The sequence below is a fragment of the Abramis brama genome (genome assembly GCF_963993115.1).
Source record: "Abramis brama genome assembly, chromosome: 9".
Lineage (NCBI taxonomy): Eukaryota > Metazoa > Chordata > Actinopteri > Cypriniformes > Leuciscidae > Abramis > Abramis brama.
This window is the reverse complement of record NC_139971.1, coordinates 28,721,663-28,744,263: the sequence shown is the minus strand read 5'-3', so window position 1 is coordinate 28,744,263 and position 22,601 is coordinate 28,721,663. Positions and strand designations below refer to the sequence as shown.

The following is a 22,601-nucleotide window of genomic DNA, read 5'->3' as shown; positions in this document are numbered from 1 at the left end:
CTCCGATGACGCAAAATGACGATTTTTGTGTCATCAGAGGTTTTTTTCTAGACACACAATACAAAAATCTCTCGTCTCAGGGGGACATGAGGGAGGGAAGCACGGTCATTCAAAAAACTACCGGGTTTCTACCGATACAAATCTTAATGCTAATCGGTGAAGTATCCCTTTAAAGCAACACTAAGGAACTTTTCCTCTTCAGTTGCCTTACAGGTTGGAATTGTCCATTACTGCTGTCGTAAATAAATTTCACCGCCCGCAGCCTACCGTCGCACACACGCTCGCTATTTATCCAGCATCGGCTTTGAATGAACAATGTCCACAGACAAAGTAGAGTATGTTGCATGATTTCATGAAAGCATGATGTATTGCGACATCAGAAACGAAGAAAAACTAAATAATGACTATTGTAACGCTTGACGTAAAGCAAGTCAAATTTGTAGTTTTCTTATGTCTCATTCGAACTACAGAAACGTGACCCGGTTTGGCAAACTTGCATGGTGTGGTTATAGCAGATATAGGGCTGCAAAGCGAATCCAGAAGTGCCTTTCACCCTGTTACGACTTGATGAACCACTGAAACCATTTTGGAAACATTATTTTAAGGTAAAAAAATGTTACTTAGTGTTGCTTTAAGGATTAAGGAGAGATCCCCTGATTTGATTGTAAAGCGCTTTGGGTGTACAGTAGTACATATGAAAGCGCTATATAAATGCCTAATTCATTCATTCATTAATAATGGACTTTATTTTCATAATGCACGCATGTTGCTGCAGATCCTTCGGTGCTATATAGCATTGCTTTAGCAAACTAACATTCTTTCTTGCTCTATGAAGGTATGCCGTGCCAACTTTTCACGATACAATCAATTCCTGATGTATAAAATCAAAGTATCTGAATATCCTGAAAAATACATAAAATTATAGAAGCAAGATGAATTGAAAACATAATTCACATTAAAGGACTTCGTCGCTCTTCACAATTAAAGGTTTGGTGACTGTGCTAAATGTTAGGAGGATAACTGTGTGTGTTAAAAAGAGATAAGACACCTTCACAAAACGCTGTTGCACTGTCATCGGAAGCCTTTCATCTACAAGCACACCACACCACATTCACACACTTTTTCAGGAATCTTTTATAAAAAGAAGTCTGTGGGCGAGGTGAGTAAAGCTAAAGACAGGAAGCCGGCTGTGAGAGGTGTTCTTCTCATGAGACGAAATGAGTTCAATAAAACTTGCTTTGAATGAATTTGAGCATACATCCCTGCTTATGAGTGTGTGACTAGTTTTCCTTTCAAGAGACTAAAATTAGCCTAAATCTACACCAACGGAATGAAAAGAACTGCTCAGTAAGAAAAGAAGAACTTGCGTATCTTCAGGAAATGATTCATAGATAACTTTCAGCTTTGGCACCTCCTTTATATTTCCAAATTCTGGTGCTGTTAAAAAGGCTCAAAGACTGACCATCAGGTCATAAGGTTCATTCGATTCATTGTGTAAAAGGAATGAAAAATATAATGACCACCAGTTTATATAAAAGTGCTACAACCAGGATATAATATTTTTTTTAAGTAGAGGCAAGGAAAAGGAGGGCCAAGGATCCAAGTGCAGCGTAGTTTGTTCAAAATACACAAAGATAATCCAAAAAGGGAACGGGAACATAAGAATGCAACAGCTTTACAAAATATGCAAAGACAACGATTGACCAAGACTGACTAAAACGGAGCCGGCAGAGCATGAAGCCAGGGCGAAGCCGGCAGAGCGGGGAGCCAGAGTGGAGCCAGCAGAGCACGGGGACACCAGGGCAGAGCTGATGGAGCAGGGAACCAAGGCGAAACTGACAGAACTGGAGACCCCAAGTTGACTAGACGGAGCAGGGGACCACCAAGGCGGAGCAGACGAAGCCAAAGACCACACAGCGCAGCAGAAGACCTCCAAGACGGAGCAGAAAACCTCCAGGGTGGAGTAGACGAAGCCAAACACCACTGGGGATCAGGAGGCAATGGCGCAGCAGAGGCTTGGACGGCCTTCATATCCATGACAGAGTGAGCAGGGACAGAGCTCAGAGGGAGCGGTCACAGACACCACCACCTCAGGATGCGCTGTGGCGGAGAAAAGTGTGTGTGGCCCAAACACACAGAATAGCAGTGACCATTACCGAAACCACCTTGGACAGTGGGATAACCTCCGGGACCACTGGACTAGGAAGAGCTGGACTTGGGACCACCAAACCTAGAAGCACTGGGACCACTGGCATGGTGGCCATGATGTCCAAAGACTATGGTGTGGCAGCCATAACAGAGGACTCTGGTGAGGTGGCCGTGACGGTGTTGGCTGTGGTGGATACTGTGGGAGTGTTACGTTCTGTTCCCCCTCCACGAATCCCACAGTAAATGCAGAGCCACTCCGCTGCAATATATGATGAATATATATTGCTTCTCAACTGGTGGGTCGCGACCCAAGAAACAAAAACAATGTAATTCTATGTTTTTCTGATGAGAGACTTTTATTTTGAAAAACATGGATGAAAGCTGTTGACACATGAGAAAATAAAATGTGTTGTCCTTATTCAGTATGCTGTCAGATGAGATGTTGTCAGGCTATACGTCAGTGTCATTATTATAACGTTATTTTAATGTCTCTCACCTCAGAAACTTCCAGAACTTCCCTGTCCTGTCAGCCGTTGTAATGTGCTCGTAGCTCGCATTCTTCGATTGAATGCGCCAATAATCAGGATCAGTGTCCATATGTTTTTAACTGTTCATGTTAGTACAGTGTATTTACCATGATAAGTGTTGTTTCCGTAACCCTTAAATTCCAGTTTATTTTCATTTTAAATGAATGTGGTAGCTCATACCAATTATTATTTACAAAAACTAGTTTGAGACTGCTATTTAATAGCCTTTCCTTGTACGGTTTATTCTTCAGCATTAGTCATATTCTTGCAATTGATGTGTACTGTATGTTAAGTAAAGTGAGACAGTACTTTTATTTAGATTTAAAAAACTAATAAAACATATCAAATTTACTAAAACTTAAACTAAAATGTATATATAAAAATAAAAGTTAATTCAAAATATGAATACTAAAAAAACTGCCTGGAAAAGAAAGACAAGCACACTTCAAAATATCTCATTTTTGTGTTCTACAGAAGAAAGAAAGTCATGAGGGTGAGTAAATAAGATCAATTTCATTTTGGGTGACTCATGCTTTAAATGGATGGCACATTTTCTCATTTTTCTGTCAAATATTTTAGACCCTGGTTAGATATAGAAGAACTCAAAGAAAACAGAATTAAATGGTTTAGCACAGACTGATACACATCAGTCTCAAACATTTCAATATAATAAAACACAGAATTTGAACATGAGAAAAAGGTTCCTGTACTCTGTGTTAGGTTGAAATGTTTTAAATGTGAGAAAAATGAAGGACTGAGGAAGCAATCTCATTGTAATGAATCAGCATGGGGTCTGCCGCATGTTTATGGTGAGGCATTATCAGCGATACACTCGGGTGACTCTCTCACTCATAAATGAAATACATTATTTCCATTGCAGACTGGCATACATATTGCTAATTAGGAGGCCCATCTGAAATAAGCAGAGATGAGAAGAAAGAGCAGGAGAACTGCTGTGGTGGAAAGCGACAAGGCTGAAGACAGTCTGGTGAACCCGACTCTGAATATTAATACTGCATGTGATGGACCTCAATGAACACAAACTGCATCCATCCATCATGTCAAAAACATGGTTCTTCTTCCCATCATACCCTTAGTTCCAAAGCTGAGTTTGAGCAAGACATACAGGATATGCTTTGTATCAAACAAGAAAATGTGTATAATTTAATTTACATAATACATACAAAGAAATCATGAAACTCTAGATTGTGCAGACTGATAGGTAACTCAGTTTGTTAGCGATCACATTGTTATCTACATAGCGCAGCTGACTGGTTGCTAGTGTATGCTTGCTGCTCTACATTCAAATATGTGGCATTGTTTGCTGATAACAGTCTGCAGCGTGCTTTCAGAAACCCTCCTCCTTCCCCAGCTCCACCTGTATAGATCTTTTACAGGGGTCATTTCATGGATCCTATATGTGCAGCAGCAGCATCATGTCTTACTTGCTCACAGCAATGTCTGTGAATGTATTGGCAGTAGCAAGTTTCTATACTTGCTCTGCAGCAGCAGCATAGCAGATCTATTCCACCAAGACCAAATACATTAACATGCCAATCTCTCAGAGTGTTGTCATGACAGAAATACACTACTATTCAAAAGTTTGGGGTCAAGATTGGTGGAAAGAAATGAATTGTATTCAGCAAAGTGACAGTAAAAACCTTCATAATGTTACAAAAGTTTTCGATTTAAAAGAATGCTGTTCTTTTGACGACTTTTCGTCAAAAATACACCGAAATATTGAGCAGCACAATAATATGGAATGCTTCTTGATGTTTCAAATCAACATAGTACAATGATTTCTGAAGGATCATGCAACACTCAAGACTGGAGAAATGGCTGCTGAAAATTCAGCTTTGCCGTCAAAGGAATTAATTACATTTTAAAATATATAGAAATAGAAAATTACTGTTTTTACTGTATTTTTCAACAAATAAGTCATCAAATAAGACTTCTTTCAAAAAAAAAATCTGACCCCAAACTTTTGAACAGTAGCGTATACCATACTGCAGTGTGAGTACTAAGAAGGTCAATGATACCTGGAGAAAATTGTCCATTGGTATTCCCATTCATCTCAACAGCAGCAGGTCAGTGGTGTAGTTACAGGGTTAACAGTGCCATGCTAACCAGCTATACCTCAACCCTGTGAGGATTTAGGATATTTATTACACAACACATAGCAATTAAAATATTTTACATACTTTGAAACATCACAATACACAGCAAAACAGTTGACCTCATTGGAATAATCATGATAATTTGGTTCTAACTTAGCAGTTCACAGCAAAAATTGTTGCATGTCTTAAAATACTAACTAAAAAGGAAGATGATTTTTTTTTATGCTGAAGGGGTGATCACTAGAAATGCATTATGATTAATGATATAAAAACCTAAAATTGGAATGCAGTAATACATGTCCAGTTAAAACTAGAAAAACATCTTAAACCACTAGAAAAAACTACCAAATCTTACTCCAACTAGAATAATTTATAAAATAATGAAAATACATATAAATATACTCAGCATGTGCGCAAGGTTGACACTCGTGTTGAATCAACTGTTGAATTTAGATTGTCAACAGTGGAAAAGTCATTCCATGAAATCTTCATAGGAAATCTCACATTGTTGACCAGAGGTCAACTGGTCTCCGACATTTTTCATTGTTCAGAGCAGTCCAAGAGGAAATGTCATTTGTCAGATCCTGAAAGGGTCTTTCAACCCCTTGTCCTTTAACGGCCCAGTCAGTCAGGTAGCATTGCATGTTCCCATAGAAGCAACCTTGGTATTTTCTTTGAAACTGAAATGGTACACAAGAGCCCTGTACAAATATTCAAATCAATTACACATTATCTACCTCTTTCTATTTAAAAAGGTACACCAAGTAATTACATGGCTATGTTTGGAATAGCATGCTACCATACTACTCTTACTACTTCTGTACTATGCATGCAGTATGTATCTTTTACTCATTTTCTGTATGCTTGGAAAAGCCAGATGACCATTACAATTTCTAAAATGTGTAGTATATAGAACTTTAAAAAACTCTATTTCCCATAATACAATACTTCAATACTTTTTTTTCAATGTCACAAATCAAGATTTTTTATTATTATTATTATTATTAGTTATTGTTTTAATAATGATTTGACCAAACTGTCAACTGATATTAACATTAAACTGAAATAAAAATGTAAGCAAATATTTAATTTCCAATAACAGGATGTCATTAACTGAATTTAAACAAAGAAATACACTACCGTTTAAAAGTTTAGGGTTGATAAGATTTTTGTTGATTTTTTTTTTTTTTTTTTTACAGAAGTCTCTTAAACCAGTAAAACCTGTAATAATTCTAAACATTATTACAATGTAAAATAACAGTTCCTTAAGAAATCCTTCTAATATGCTGATTTGGTGCTCAATAAACATTTCTTATTATTATCAATGTTGAAAGTATTATTATGCTGCTCAGCACTTTTTTGGAAAAAAAATGTTTTTTTCAAGGATTCTTTGATGAATAGAAAGTCCAAAAGAACAGCATTATTTTGAAATAATATTTCATATTTTATATATTATATCTATATAAATCTTTTGTAACTGTAAAATGCTTTAAGTCGCTTTTTGATCATTTTAATGCTTCAATTCTTAAATAAATAATAAAAAAAATACTGACCCCCAAACTTTTGCACAGCAGTGTAAATCAGGGAAAAAAAGTAATGAGACAGCAATGTAGCATACAAAAGTAATACATAATGTAAGTGTTATACCTTAGCTTGCTCGCATCCATGAAGTCTATGAGAAAATTACTTAGTGTACCTTTAACTCTCTGGCATATTGACTGTAGAGTAATGGTTTTCAGATCGAATGACGCAAGAGTAAGACTCTAAAGAAATGTCTTAAATGTCATTCATTCTTTTTTTATAATAATAATAATAATAATAATAATAATAATAAATGTCTAGATTTGATCATCTGCGCTAAGCATGCGTTTAAACGATTTGTTGTTTCATCTAACAGTCTTTACTGTATGTGTCGAGGTGCCCGTGCTCTCGCCCGCTGCTCCGCCCCAGGTGTGTACCGCCATTTGGGTGCCATTCCCTTCAGTTTCTTCCTCTTCCTGTCGGATACGCACCACACCTTCTCACAGTACTGCTCCACCTGCTGGAAGTTGCTGTAGCCGATCAGCTGCATGAAATCCTTGTACCAGTGCTTTGAGGAGGCAGAGGGTAGGCTGGGAAAAGGGCAGGGCGGAGGTCTGTGCAGAGAATCGCCTTCCTCCTCCTCCTCTCCTTTATGCAATAGACCCTCAACTTTGCTCTGATCCAGCACCTCCAAAGTGACACGAACCACCGTCTGGACGAAGCCGTGCTCCGTGGACTGGCACACATAGATTCCTGCGTCTCCCTTTGCTATTTTAAGGAGCAACAAGCCATGGGGGGTGTGAATCACACGATCATCACCTTTCACCTGAGAAAAGAGGGAGAAAGACACTAGTATAAAGGACACTACCGAATTTATGACGCATATTTTGGTGGTTAGTCACCAGTTAAAAGTGAGTTGATGTGCGGTTGCTAGGGTGTTCTGGCTGGTTGCTAGGGTGTTCTGGATGGGCAAAATTCAAGTCTTGGATATCCAAGTCTTGGATAAAGCTCTGATGCTTTTATGCTTTTTCAAACATTACGTTTCAAGCAGTGTGTAATATAGCAAATTGTGAACGTAAAACCTCAGCAAAGTTTTAAAGATCAAAGTGCACAACAAATATATTTATTGTCTCTTAAAAGAATCGATTCTGGACTGCTGAAAAGAGTCATTTCAGCCTCACCTTCTGCATAATCCTATGTAGCAATGCAACAAATTGGCATAATGCCATATGGTCTTCATTGGCTGCCAGTGAACAATGCCTATTTGACCCATACTCAAACACTGTAGTTGTAGCTGAGGCCTGCCTGGTTAAGTTTGGTTTGTGTTGTCGACATGTTGAGAAGATGGATGTTCAAAATGTTCAAAAGGATGAGGACTCGCGCTGGAATTGATAAAAACCGACGCCATTGTTGCTGTTTGTATCACTGTGTATCAAGCGCTGAGGAAGCCTGCGGAGCTGAAATTCAGATTTATTCAGGTAATAGGAGTTTTGTTTCTGACACGCACTGTAAGCAGCAGACCAATGAACTGGGCCGTCTGACCAATCAGAGCAGAGTAGGTTGGCGGAAAAGAGGGTTTAGAGACTGAATCTTCGAATTAAACGTTTTCAGACTCTTTAAGTTCAGAAATGAGGTTATGTGCAATGTATATTATGAGAAAAATAAAGTGTTTTTGACCTTGAATTCATGTAACCCTATTGCAGGAGATCGCCAAAACAAAATTAGGAACCATTAAATATAGCATAATAGAGGCACTTTAATGCAAGACTATGATTTTTTCCCCTGATTTATCATTTGCCCAGCAGAAATCATAAGTCTGATTGGTTTGAAGAGTAGCAATACACTTCTCCTCAACCCACATGATTTGAGGTATAATTATTAACAAAATATAATACTTTCAGTTGTCTGTTCTAATGCGTGAGAGCAATAGTAATAGTGATGCTCACTTTAGCTAATACTACTAATACATGTGCCATTATTGAAAGTCTAATTTACCTTGTTTCTGCAGAGAGATGTCTTAGCAGAGAGATGTTCGGTGACATAGCCAATGTCATTATTCTTTTCCATTTAAGATGAATCACTGGAGGCTATATTACCCAGCCTCCCTGTGGTCAGAATGGTACAATGAAGCTTTAATCTATATTTAACAGCCATCTCTCACCAGGGGTTCAGGCCATTCCTTGTGATGAAATAATTTCTGAGCCTGACCATATGATCTCTACCTCAATATCATCCAAGTAAAATCAGCATGTTTAAAGGGGGGGTGAAATGCTATTTCATGCATACTGAGTTTTTTACACTGAGTTGGATTTTGTTGAAGTTGAAGTTGTACGTTTGATGGAGTATTTCTGTACCAAAAATACTCCTTCCGGTTTGTCACAAGTTTCGGAAAGTTTTTTTTGAGTATGGGCATGTGTGACGTCAGATGGGGCAGAATTTCCTTATACGGGTCCTAAGGGCACTTCTCCCAGAAGGGCGCGCATAGACCAGAGCGAGAGAGCGAAAGCAGTATGCCCATCAAAGCGCTGTGCTCGGCTTTAGGGAAGTATTTGCCGAATTTGCAGATCATCTAATGCTTAAGGATGGAGCAGTCCCAACGATAAAGGTTCACGGTTGTGCGTTGGAACCGCAGGCGGTGAGTAAAACTGCTTCAAATGTCTGTGTGTTGTTAGCTATCGGCGCGTAAGAACACAGCAAGTAAACAACATGATCACGTATAGTTAATGTATCTATGGAGCATGCGATGTATGGTGTGTGTGTGTGTTTAAATATATTTGTTTAGCTGGCCACTGTAGGTGTCTGTTTATTTATTGTAAAACCACTCCAAACAACAATACACAAAGAGTGTGAAAATATGTTGAAATAAATGAATTATTTCATAATAAACCTAGGGGCCGTTCACACAAAGCGCGCTTCTTCATTGAAATGCGCTACTATTCCATTGTTTTTCTATGAAAATACTAGTCTAGATGTGCAAAACTGTTCCGCTTGCTACTGCTAAGTCACATACAATAATCCATAAACCAATTCATGTCCTCATAAACCACGAGTAAACACACACAAATGTTGTAAAACTCGCGCATGACATGGTGTTCTAAAAACACTGCGCTCAAGTTAAAATCATTTCTACTTTTAAAAAACTCTCGAGACCTTGTGTTTTTCCCCCAACTGAGTGTTTCACCCCCCCCCCCTTTAAATGTAGGCTGCATGTGTGAAGTAAAATCTGAATTACTGCATTCAGAAGTTGTTTACCTAGACATGTTTTGGAGACAGATGTGTGTGCTAATATTTGTTTGTAATTTGAATGAATTAATTATTTAGATATAATTATAATATGAAATAAATTCTCTTTTATGGGTAGGGATTGTGATAGTATTATGTCATGTTAATATAATATATTGGGTTTTATTTAAGAATAATACAAGTCTATATGTCCTCTTGTAGATGTGTGTTTGTACCTCCTCCATGTCCACACCATGTTGAATGTACCACATTACAGACGCCTGCAGTGATCGTGGTCTGCATTCCAGTAGGGTACTGTTGTTCTCCACACCGTATACCAGCTTTTCTGAGATGCTTTGTTCTTCTGTAACACACACACCCACATACTGAACAGCCTGAGCCTATTCCAATAAATTCATTATATGAAGATCTTTTCACCACTGAACACATTCAACATCTTTCAACTCAAATTCTTGATATTTCTCTGTAAACAAATATGGAAGCCTGTTTCTGTCACAGAATAATAAAAAAGAAGGTAATTGTGTGAAAAAAGTAAAAGCATCATCTGTGCATTAAGAGTCAAAGACTCTCATCAACTGTACTGTGACCTCTTCAACTTTTACTTATAAAGCTCCAAAGACTCTAATACCCTCCACTGATCAGGCTATGGCCAGAACATACCACTAAGCTGAAGCCCATTGCACTGCTGAACCGCGTTGCCATGGCGGACGTCTTGACGTCTGAAGCGCCTAAAGAATGAAAGAGAAAAATGAGACATTGACATAACCCAGACACAGCCTGTCTGTCTGCCTGCAATTGTCATAATATCATCCTACCGCCCAAGGTTTGTAACATCACAGGGAGGTGACAGAAATTCAATCACACTCGCTCCGGTTTTTGTCTGGAACTCTGTGAGTAATGACTCTGACAGGCATTTGGTGCTGATTGTGTGCGACTTGTCTGGCTTTGCATACAAAGTGAGCGTGTGATGGGTATTAATATGGGCGATAGGTGTTAGCATCAATCGCTAACAAGCTCAAACTGATGACCAAACTGAGACAGCTGACAGGCTTTTGAATCGGGATTAAGCAAACCCTCCCACTCACCCTTTGCTCCGATATGCTCGACACACAAGCGCGCACACACGCTTCCCTGCGGCTGAGTGAAACATAAAAAGAGCTCTCACAAAAACACACACTCTGTGAGTTCACTAATGGAAACACTGGGCTGGAACCAGAAACAAGATTTTGGTGTAGGCACACTAATACTGTAGAACTTAATCAAGAAATGCATTAATATCCAAATTTTGCAATGCAAAGTTCATGGAAATAAAACACAGTCTCTTTTCTAAATGTCAAGGCATCTCATGTCTTTAACCTTTTCTTATTATAAAAGCAATCTACAATCTCCATACTTGCAGTGTGCACTACCAGTCCGAGGCTGATATTTACAGAGCATTTTTATATATATATCCCACAAATATCAGCCCTGCCAAATGTGTCAGAGGTATTTGAGTGTGTTTAAGGCTAAGAGATTAAATGTTAAGAAGCACAAGATGTAATGACTCCTGCTACAAGAGGTTTAAAGGAAAAGACTGTCACCCTTAAAAAAACATTAATGTCTACATACACCTAAACAATTCAGAACACATTATTCCTTTATGCAATTACTGTATAAAATAACATGTAAATATTATTATAAATATTAAGAAGCAAATAAATTAGCCCATGGGGAAATTAAATAATAATAATAATTTGAACACTTACATCCACACTTAAAAAATTTCTGAATGTCATGTAATGCAATGACAAAATATCAAACCAAGCAGTATTTATTTTAAAGGTGAAAACACTTTTAAAAAAACATGTGACAAAATATTAGGTTTCAAATAATAATAAAATATATACTGTTACTGATACTGAGGTACTGCATTTTGACATTTTCCATTCATTTTGCACAGCCAGAAAATGTCCATAGTTAATGTGATGTACAACTGGCTCCATATATCCAAAAACCGGTTGGTTAAAAGTCATTGCTAAATATGTCTCAGAAAAGTGAATTTAGTTCTGGGAAAAGTTCTAGAATAATTTTTGGTTTAGATGTAATGAAATTGAGAGATTTAAGCATGACTTAATTCATTTTACATTATATTTATGTTTTTATATTATTCCATTACATTTGCATAGGCTTATAGTTAATTCCACCATGAACAACATTAGATTCAATCATTAAAACTCATTAAAACTTTTCAAAAAATATATATATTAATGTCTGAATGTCATTGTATTACTAACAAAATTTCAAAACAAGCAGCATTTTTTTTTTTTTTTTTTTTAAGAAAAATGGCACAAACACTTTTCAAGAAACGTTTCACAACATAGTTGAGTTAGGTTTCCAATAATAAAAGATATACTGTTCAAAATGGGGTATTTGGACACTTTCTGGCTGTGCATAGTTAATGATGGACAACTGGGTGAACTTGAGAACTAGCACCATATATCCATTAACAATGACTTTTGAGACCAGTTGGTTAAGTCACTGCAAATAATGGCTATTAATAAATTTATAAATAGCCAAAATAATTAGCCAAAAATTATAAATAATTTATATTTATAAACTGCAAATAAAGTGAATTTAGTTCTGAGAAAAGTTCTAGTGTCATTTTTGGTCTCAGATTTTTAATATCTATCAGTTTTGAGGGCAACATAAATATATACATACTTTTTGGGTCCATTCTATGTGCCTGCTTGGTTTATTTCACATCCTACCTAAATATCTTAGGGAGTTTTTCCTTGCCTCAGGCTGATCACCTTGGGGTATTAAGCCTTTATTTTCTGTAAAGCAGCTTTGGAACAATACGTACTGTGAAAAGTGCTATACTAACAAATCTAACTTGACTAAATATAAGCTATGCAATTTTCTATACATCTGACTGAAATGGTACCTTTTGGTATACAGGCCAGCGGGGTAGTAGCGGGAACATGTGAACCCATCCCAGGCACAGTAGGGGTCTCTGGCCAGACAGCAGTCTGCGCAGGCAGATCCGTAAAGCCCACACTGGTGCACACGAATCTGTGTTACACCCAGCTCAGAGCCCACGTACAGCTGTTGCTATGGAGATACAAACACACTGCTGTCAACAGCTTTGTTACGTGTGATGAAAGCCATTATGTCCAAATCACCACATTAGCATAATGATGAAGATCATTCTACTGAAGTGGGCATCATTTGTGTGTATTCTAAATAATTTAATATATTACAGTAACCCAAAAGAAGCTCATATTTGATCGTAATGATTGTCAGCATTATAATTAACTACAAAGCATCTGTTTTGTTATGAATGTTGAATTTGCTACAGGTATCAAGACTGTAATGGTAATCAGTCATGCATGAAAAGTTTACTCAATACCACCATCTCCAGGTGGAAAACTACAGTGTCTATGAGTCTTACCCTTTTGGTAGAGACAAGGATCTCTGTAATAGGAACAGGGACCTAGAATGAGAAAAAGCCTTTAGTGTGAAGATTGTTTCTAAGAGAAATGAAATGGTTTTAATATAAAGATAAAAATGACTTTTGATTACCTTGAAAACCTGCAATTCCTCCAGAAGAACCTCTTCAACTGTGCCGGCTTCTTTGTTGTAGATTGTGATCATTTTTAATACCACAGATTTATCTGAGTTCAAGAGAGAAATCGAACTTGAATTATTTACTGAAAAAATACATTTTATGTAATATTTTTATATTATTGCTCTATAATAAGCCCTGGATATGTTTATCAGAGACATTTTTGTAATGTTTTTAGTCTCTTATGCTCATCAAGGCTGCATTTCTTTTATCAAAAACAAAGTAAAAGTAATATTGTAAACTATTACTATTTCAAACAACTGTTTTTCTATTGAAATATTCATTTAAAATTGAATTTATTTCTGTGATGGCAAAGCTGAATTTTCAGCATCATTACTCCAGTCTTCAGTGTCACATGATCCTTCAGAAATCATTATAATACCTTGATTTGCTGCTCAAGAAACATTTTTGATTATTATCAATGTTGAAAAAAGTTCTAGATCCATTTTTTCAGGATTCTTTCATGAATAGAAAGTAAAAAAGAACAGCATTTATTTGAAATGAAAATATTTTGTAACATTAAAAAAAATCTTTACTGTCACTTTTGATTAATCTAATGCAGAATTCTGAATCAAGGCATTGACTTCTTCAACAAAAACAAATCTGACCACAAACTTTTGAATTGTAGTGTACATCTGCTAAAAGATAATTGTCAACTTCTTAGCAATACATACAGTAACATATAGTTGGCCTTAAATTCACAAAGCACCAATTTTGATTTCTGGGGGTTTGTAGACTAGAGATCAAGGTAAGTAAAGGTATACTGTGATGTTCCTCTAAAAAGCAAGCACATATTTAGTATGACACAAGCAACAGTCATTGCATAAAGTCTATATGATAAAATAGGTACTAAAATTGAGTACCAGTCCCAATGAAGAGAACATTGTAGTGTCCATCCTCAGCTTCCACCCGGTCCACCGCCAGCTGTGTGAGTTTACGTCCTCCTTCGGTGTCCAGCAGAATGGGCCGCCTGTGAACGGGCTGCACTGCCTGGAACATGAGGGGATGGGAACGTGCAAAACGTAGAACCTCGTCCGGGTATGCCTTAGAACTGGAGAACTGGCCTCCATTTATCTTACTGGCACACTGCGAGACACAAAAAGGCTGTGAATATGAATATGCTCATAAACACAGTTCGCCAAGTCACGAACGCCATTTGGGTCTTTTATTTTGTTTCTCCTGATTTGAGAATAGCTGCCCTGCTTCTCACAGCTATAACCTTTTAGAACAAGAGACTAATCAGAAACTCAGCAGTGCATGACTCAAACCACTAAATTGCCTTTTAAAAGGTCAGCTGTCTGAGACATACTTTTTTCCCCATATACTTTTTCCAAGAATACCTGCACATGAAAACAAAAGAAATGAGACTAATTTTGAGATGTGAACAACGGAAAAACCCTGATCCTTCAATATGAGACAAGACATAATACACCATAGAAAATGCCTGTGAATTACAGGCCATTACTAACTATTGGAAACCAATCTGACTCTTATCTTGCTAGAGATAAATAGCCAGAGAAGGACATTAATCAGCACGTATCAGATATAATTATAATTCAGACCACGGCAATGCTGCAAGTACTTGGTTTCAGGCATTAACGTTAAAGAATTGGCATGACACGCTTGAGGAGAACAGTGATGTGCACAGTCATGCTGAAAATAGACTTATCTGCCATGAGAGATTCTGTGTGTCTGAAGAAATAAGATCCAAAATTCAACATTCACTCAAGTGGGCTACCAAACGGCAGCACGTGTCAGAGGTGTAAACGCAACACATCGTGACATTTTGTACATGGGGATTTCTGATATAACAAAAATATTATGACACAAAGCGACCCAATATACAAGCTAATAAAACTCACCGATCCAGGTCGCGGGTATGGGACACTGCCATCGTACACCTTCCAGTGGTGGTCAGACCGTTCCCGGTGTGCAAAAGGCCCATTAAATACTGCACGGATGTCTTCCATGTTATACATGCACACTGCGTATCCTTTAAACACAGCACTGAGGGGAAAAAACAGATGCAGATGAGTGTCCAGACTGCTGTTCATTCAAATACACAGAACATAAGAATGATACATGTGACCTCACCCACCTGGTGGTGCTGAAAAGACCAAAGATCTCTGGATTTTTCTCATCTCTCTTCCGCAGCACAAACACATCCTCTAAAACAACACGTAAAAATGCACATAAATGCATACATAAATGTAAGTATATTTTTAGTAAGTGACGTTTCACTCATAGTTACCACAGGCAAAAAACAAAAGAATAGGAATTATCATCAGCAAAACTGACTCGGCGATTTACTGCAGAACAAGTACTGAATGCAATCAGATATTAGTGTCACTTGATTGTGGATCTGGTGAAGAAGCTGTCAGCGATCAAAATATTGATTTTGAAGAGGTTGGAAATTATAGTTTGGAAAATATTTTTGAGGTCACGAATGAATGTACTGGGAAATGGGCTCTGATGATGACAGTGATGATGGTATAAAACATCTGCTCAAACTAAACCCTTCCAAGCTCCAAAAGTTAACAAAATATGCTTTATTTTATTCTTCTGTAATTTTTACTTTAATATCAGGAGAGTTTTATATTATCGCGACAGGTACAGATCCATCTGTGTTAGATATAGATCCGGGTCACTAAAGACCAGAATATGCAATAATGATTGGCGAAACAATCATGCATTTAAGGGTTAATATATTTCAATCATTTAAAAACGCATTCATAGTTCACGGTTCTCTGATGTTTTATAAGCATTGAACAAACTCAATTATAATATATGCTAAAACAATAAATAATCCAACAATACAAATAAAAGGCACGGTGGGGATGAAAAAAAAGATGATTAGAGAATTTACACTTATGTATGTGGAGCTAAAATTAATTGAAGATTAATAATATAAAGCTGCTTTCCTGTTTCTTTACACTTATTATCAAACCCAATCAGCACATCTTTCATTATTAAATAATAAACATAAGGAAAACTTGTACTTTACATCTCTGGTGATCTTTGGAACAGATTAGTTATTAATAGGATGTCAGTGAAGAAACAAATGAGCTATAATCTGAAAGTCAAAGCAGTCATCAGCGAGATCCTTCTTCAGATTACAAAGTTTGGCGAGAGTTAAGCAACACAGCTGGTGAAACAGATTTGAATTGTCACAGCTGGCATATACTCAATGTGATAAATACTGTGAAGACATGGAGATCTATTGCAAATTCATCCGGGTGGACAGATGGATACTTGATGAAATCTCTAGCAAAAGGCAAAATGTGAAAAAGCAAAAAAACTGATTTATCAGCAGTTTTGCTCTGAGGCATCTGATGAATAGAATCCCTGAGCTGGAAGAAACAGCTCATCACCGAAACTAAAACTGCAGTTCTTTTTTTATCTCTTCTTTCAGTGCTATTGTGCCTATTTTGTTCAAGCGGCTCATCTTGATGCATCAGTCGATGCTTTACAGATAGGCTACTGCTCAGAGCATGACATTGACTTCCTCTGTATATTACCAAGACAAGAGCTAAATAAAAAGTTGCATTCTATCTTTACTATATAGTATTCAAGATGAGGGTATTGTGTCCCATATATGTCAAAGTTAACTAGATGACATACTGTATCCGGTTGATTTTATGTAAGTATATATGCGAGCTTTATGGGCATTACAAACTATTTATTGTACTACAGAATAAGACAGGTTTGAGAAATTCTTCTTTTTCAGTTGTATAAATACACTAAGGAATGCAAAGACAAAGTTATTAAATGCATTAGATTTTTAATCTACTTAGCTTAAACGGTAAGCTATATATTCAAATGGTTACATCAAAAACACAATTTTAGTGTGTCCTAGCATTGGCATACCAGTGTAATATTTTCTTTGCATCATACACAATCTACAAAGTTTTCGTGTGGAGTGAAAGTGAACAAAATAGGTATCATCCCATATCAGGCATATATGTTTATGCTATGCATGTGTTTATAATTACTGGCCAAAATTCCATGATGAGGTACAAGGTGAATACATCCATGTTTTAAGACAGGCATGAAAAAGACCACCAGAGAGGAAGACAGAAAGTAGAACGTCCCCTACCGAGCTCATCAAAGTGTGTGTCAATGCCGTTGGGTCCAGCCACTGAGCAGATCAAACGAGTCTTCAGGAAAGAGCTCCATCTGTTTACCAGCATTCTCTGACCACCCTGGTCATTCTGATAGAGGGGAAGAGATAAAAAAGACACTTTATTTCACCTGACCTGTGGGTGGTGCTATCTTGCAGCGCAACATTTTGACAAAGACTAAAGTAAATGGTCAACGCTTGGTTGGATAGCTTCAGAAATGTATGCCGCCGGTAAAATATTGCCCCATTATAGTAGTAAAAAGCATCTTTCTCCACTGACGGCCATTCAAAAAAGTATTTTTACTAAAATATTTGCAAGCAATTTATTACGTAATAATGTTTTGCCAGAGAAAGCTGCTTCTATTTTCCCTCTCTGTTGTATTTGATGTCATGAGTAAAGGGAGTCTGGCCAGGGGCTATTGAGAATGATAAAAAGAAAGCCTTATGTAACTATTATAGGTTACAATTTTGAATGCTGAACAAGCTTGATTGAAAGAGATAAGCAAGCATGTTTTTTGGCATCCACGTGCCGTACCGCACAGACTCTGCCCACTCTGGTGTATACAGCTTTGTTTCCACCCTCCATGTTGGCCACTCGTTCCGTGAAGAAGTAGTAGACCTTATCGTCAGCAGGATCATCATTGTCAGGGATCACTGCTGAACCCACAAACTTGGGCTCTATGGGAGAGAAGAAAAACAAGTACAAAAGAATAGAATTACATAGAAACATACACTACCATTCAAAAGTTTGGATTTTTTTTAAATGTTTTTGTAAGAAGTCAGTTATTTAATCAAAAATACAGTAAAAACAGAAAAGTATAAATTGTAAAAATATTTCAGAATATTACTATTGTAAGATATCCTAAAATGTCATTTATTCCTGTGATGCAAAGGTTATTTTTTCCAGCATCATTACTCCAGTCTTCAGTGTCACATGATCCTTCAGAAATCAGTCTAATATGCTGATTTGCTGCTCAAGAAATATTTATTATTATTATATTATTTATTATATAGTAGTGCTAATAATTGCTAATGAAGGAACATGTGGCCCTGAAGACTGGAGTAATGATGATAAAAATTCAGCTTTTCACACTGAAGAAGGCACACGCCAAAACGCGTTTGTGCAAAATAAACGTTTTATATGCATAGTGCGGCCTCTTTACTTTGTTTCATATGTGTTATATAAGGCCAGCACTCTGAAAATCTAAAAAAACATAGAGTGAAGCCTGCTCCCAACCCTATCAAAAATTCAGCTTTGACATCAGGAACAAATTATATTTTGCAAGACAAAACAGTAACTTTAAATTGTTATGATATTTCACAATGTTACTGTATTTTTGCTCTAAACAAATTAAATTTGTTTGTCCTATATATTCCAATCTTATTATGCAGTGTGATCTGCATGTCGGGCCGCTACAGCATTGTGTGAGTGAGTGGGATTAGATCTTCAGCGCTCCGTGAGTCAGAAGCGAGAACACTTAACACCAGTTAACACCATTCAAAACATGAACAGACCTCAACCTCAGACTATCGGGTGCACACAGGAAACGTAAAAGTCTCCATGGTTTTGTGCTCTATGCTCTGCTTTAAGCATTTGTATGTTGTCAAGCAGATGACCTCAGGGTGTGATAGTATTTGACCAGGTTTTATTATGTCTGAATGGATGTGAATAGGTCTCACAGAGATGGATGGTATATGTCAAACACCTCGCTCTCTCTGTATGATTAATGCATCACAGCAGGGGTCTGAATCACATGTGAGAAGTGTGAGACGATACTGTATTCTTAGCACAGACTCATCATCTGTCTAAGAATGCACAATCTTCAGAATGAATACTAGCATACTTATTTCTGCATACTGTGCAAACATAGAATGTGAAACAGAATAGTATGCAATGATATGTTTCATATAGTATTTACTACATTGCATGTCCAATTCAATAAGTAGCATCCAGTTATTGTATTGAATATTTTGCATTATATCAAATATTTTGAAAATAAAATTCATGAATCATCCAATTAGAATTTAAAATACGAAACTATCTGTACTTAAATGCACATTCTGGAAATTGTCGAAGATCAAGCATGTATTCCATCTATGCAGAACACTTGTGCACATTATAGCAAACATAGTAGTAGTAGCAGTATTGTAGTACACCATTCTGAATCTATCTTTTGGCATGGAGCTGATGTGCTAACTGCACCCACGACGAGGGCACAAGCTTTGCTACAGTGATACGCATGGTGAAAGCATCACTTTCATTGGGCTCAGTTGTAGCGATCTGGGCTGAAGGCCAGAGCTCCCGTATGTCTGCAGGAGGAGATATACAGCGAAGAGAAACATTAAACCAGCTCACAGCAGGATGCCACAGGCCCATCTAAACCACACACAGGGCAGCCTGTACATCACTCTTAAATCTTTTTGTATTGTTGGCAGTAAAAAAAAAAATTGTTCTTTGTTTAAAAAAAGAAATTCCCAACAAATATGAATTAACTTATCAGTTTTATAATAAAAAAATTCATTGCCAATTCATATAGCTTTAATATAGTTTATTTTTGTTGTGAAATTTGTAGTAAATACAATAAATACAAATAAAATTAATAGTGCTGTCAAATCGATTAATCGCAATTAATCGAGTCTAACATAAAAGTTTGTGTTTATATAATGGTTTTGTGTATACGTATATTATATATTATTTTATGTGTATATTATATTTTATGTGTATATTATATCTTATTATATATACTTTATTGTATATTATATATTATGTGTGTGTGTGTGTGTATATATATACACACACACACACACATACGGCCACGACCACACAAATCACAAAGATTGGTCATATTTCGTCTGGGACAGTCCAAAATCCAGGCATAAAAGGATGAAAACCCCTGGTGTACGTAACTATTAAAGGCACAGTATGTAATTTTCGCCACTAGCAGTCGCATATTCAAAACAATAACAAAGGCATAGCTTTATTACGCTGTGAAGGAGCGTAAAATGATGGGAGTTGACGTCTTCACCTACAGTCCCGATGGAAATCAATCCAACGGGATTCACAAAAAATACTAAGATTAAATTACACTGCCATTTACTTTCATAGGCTCTCTCCATCTAGGAAATGCCATACCGAAACTGATCCTTATTTTATTCCTCCTCTTGTCCCAACCTCTAATTGGGCCATTTGATTCACCCGTATGTTTACGCTTCTTGGAGTTATCTTTGGTGACAGAACCTGCTGCAAACGGTAACGAATAATCGTGGTCCATAACAGCTGTGCGAAACAACGTACTAGACTCTACAATTACTTCTTCCACATTTTTTCATGAGACTCACTGTGTTGTCATGGTTTCTATGGCAGTAAAAGTGGAAACCGAGGATAACACGGACATGACATTTACATTTATTCATTTAGCAGACGCTTTTATCCAAAGTGACTTACAAATGAGAACAACAGAATCAGTTAAACTAACAATAGGACAACAATATGCAAGTGCTATGACCCTTTCCAGTTAAATCTAATTAATCTAATCATAATTACATTATGCTAATTAAAACTGCGAATTTCTCAGGATTTAAAACATTGTTGGAAACATTTGGGATAATGTAGCCTAAGTGAACAAAGTGAACAAAACATATCACACTGACCTAGTGGTTTTTGTATTTTACTGGAAAAATCTTACATATTGTGCCTTTTGCAGTTAAAGATACAATATGTAAAAAAAAAAATATTAAAATATCCAAAAATTACTTGCACAGTGTTATATATTTATTTCAATTGTGTACTTACATTATGCTAAAAGTTTCCAAGAATTTGTAAATTCAGAGAAATTCACATTTTTAAATGGTATCCGTCCCTTATCACTTGTCGCCTGTCAGTGACATAATATCCGCGTTATCCCTGGTTTCCGCTTGAACTGCCATAGTAACCATGATTCCACCCTCATTTACTGTGTCATCAATCTACGCCTTTGTTATTGTTTTGAAGAGGTTAGTGACCCCTAGTGGTGAAAAAATTACAGATTGTAGCTTTAAAATAATATGTGGCTTGTAATGGTTGTCAACCAGCATGGCCTTTCTGGTGATGCCGGTTGACCAAAGAAGTCTTGCTGGATTTTCTAGTTTAAAAATAAATAAATATTGAGGACACCAGGCAACCATTATCCATGCTTGTATTTTCAACAGGGATTTCTAAGTTAAGTTTTGGTTTTCTCTCACCATTCAGCTGCTGTCTGTCACCCACTTCTGTCCTAATGAAGCTGTGGTTGCCTAGACGATACAGAGCGGCATCATTCTCCCAATAATCAGTGTACAGGCCCACAAACAACTCCCCTCCTGTCAATCAAACATGAATTAAAAGAGAGAAGAAAAAAAAAATCAGTGTCATGGAATGAAATAAATAATGTCTTGTTGTATTTAATATGTAAAGCTGAAGTTATTATTATTATTATTATTATTATTATTATTAGTATTATTTAAGCAGTTATTTAACAGTTCCAGTGTAAATAATAATAAATATCAGTCTTAAATCAGTTTAGTTATGCTATGATTTCACATGACATTTTACAATAGCAGGCCTATACCTCAACATTTACTGACAATAGTTGTATCCCTAAATACTAATGGATAATAGTTTTGGTATTCTGTTTGACATACATCGAGATACCACTAGGTGGCACTGCAGACACTGGTAAATAATTGCCTTCAGTGTGAGTCATAAATCCTGCAGTAAGTCAAGAAGTCATGATCTACAGGGCAATATCAATTTAGCATCTAAACATTCTTTATAAAGAACGATCCTGATGTTGGTGCCGACTGGGAGAGACTAAATTAAAAAGCTCAGCTGAATAAAGTCTGCAGCTGCTGTGAGAAAGGAAGTCATCAAATTCATCTCTAAATCAGATCCCTGTTGCCATGTGAATGAGTGCTTTAAAGGATTCGAGCTGAAGTGTGTTATGAAGAGCTTTTGTGCTCAGTGGCCCATGGCTCAAAATGCACTCCCTTTCCTTTCAAAACTCAAGAATACACACATTCTGAACATCACGCTGAAAAGGAGAAGGGGGGAGCTACAGATAAATAAAGACATGGCTGTAAATGAAAGGAGGGCAAAGACTGAGAGTTTTAAAGATGGAGGACTGAAGTAGACTGAAACTGCAAGAATAGATGAATGCTTACGGTACACAGTGGATGCCGAAGGGCTGTTGGGATGGAATGGGCATCTTCCTTTGCCACTCTCTATGTGATCAGACTCCAGCCTGAACTCTCGCTCCTGCTGGAACACACACACACACACGTTTAGCAACTTATGTGGACTAGCT

At 36.9% G+C, this 22,601-nt stretch overlaps 1 protein-coding gene across 2 annotated transcripts in view; it reads right to left on the bottom strand.

The window, feature by feature from the left end:
* Nucleotides 1-4,828: 4,828 nt before the first annotated feature.
* Nucleotides 4,829-22,601, bottom strand: part of sema3e (sema domain, immunoglobulin domain (Ig), short basic domain, secreted, (semaphorin) 3E) — a 46,981-nt gene continuing 29,208 nt past the window's right edge. Inside the window, exons 5-17 of one of the 2 annotated variants that reach the window (XM_084124375.1) lie at nt 22,459-22,555; nt 21,502-21,618; nt 17,816-17,958; nt 17,257-17,371; nt 15,259-15,328; nt 15,023-15,167; nt 14,024-14,246; nt 13,118-13,209; nt 12,987-13,028; nt 12,480-12,646; nt 10,217-10,284; nt 9,772-9,899; nt 4,829-7,139 (exon numbers count right to left, since the gene is read on the bottom strand). In XM_084124375.1, coding sequence (XP_083980501.1) covers nt 6,693-7,139; nt 9,772-9,899; nt 10,217-10,284; nt 12,480-12,646; nt 12,987-13,028; nt 13,118-13,209; nt 14,024-14,246; nt 15,023-15,167; nt 15,259-15,328; nt 17,257-17,371; nt 17,816-17,958; nt 21,502-21,618; nt 22,459-22,555 — 1,854 coding nt within the window. In that variant the 3' untranslated portion in view covers nt 4,829-6,692. The remainder of the gene's footprint in view (nt 7,140-9,771; nt 9,900-10,216; nt 10,285-12,479; nt 12,647-12,986; nt 13,029-13,117; nt 13,210-14,023; nt 14,247-15,022; nt 15,168-15,258; nt 15,329-17,256; nt 17,372-17,815; nt 17,959-21,501; nt 21,619-22,458; nt 22,556-22,601) is intronic. The other variant, XM_084124376.1, reaches the window with a different exon arrangement.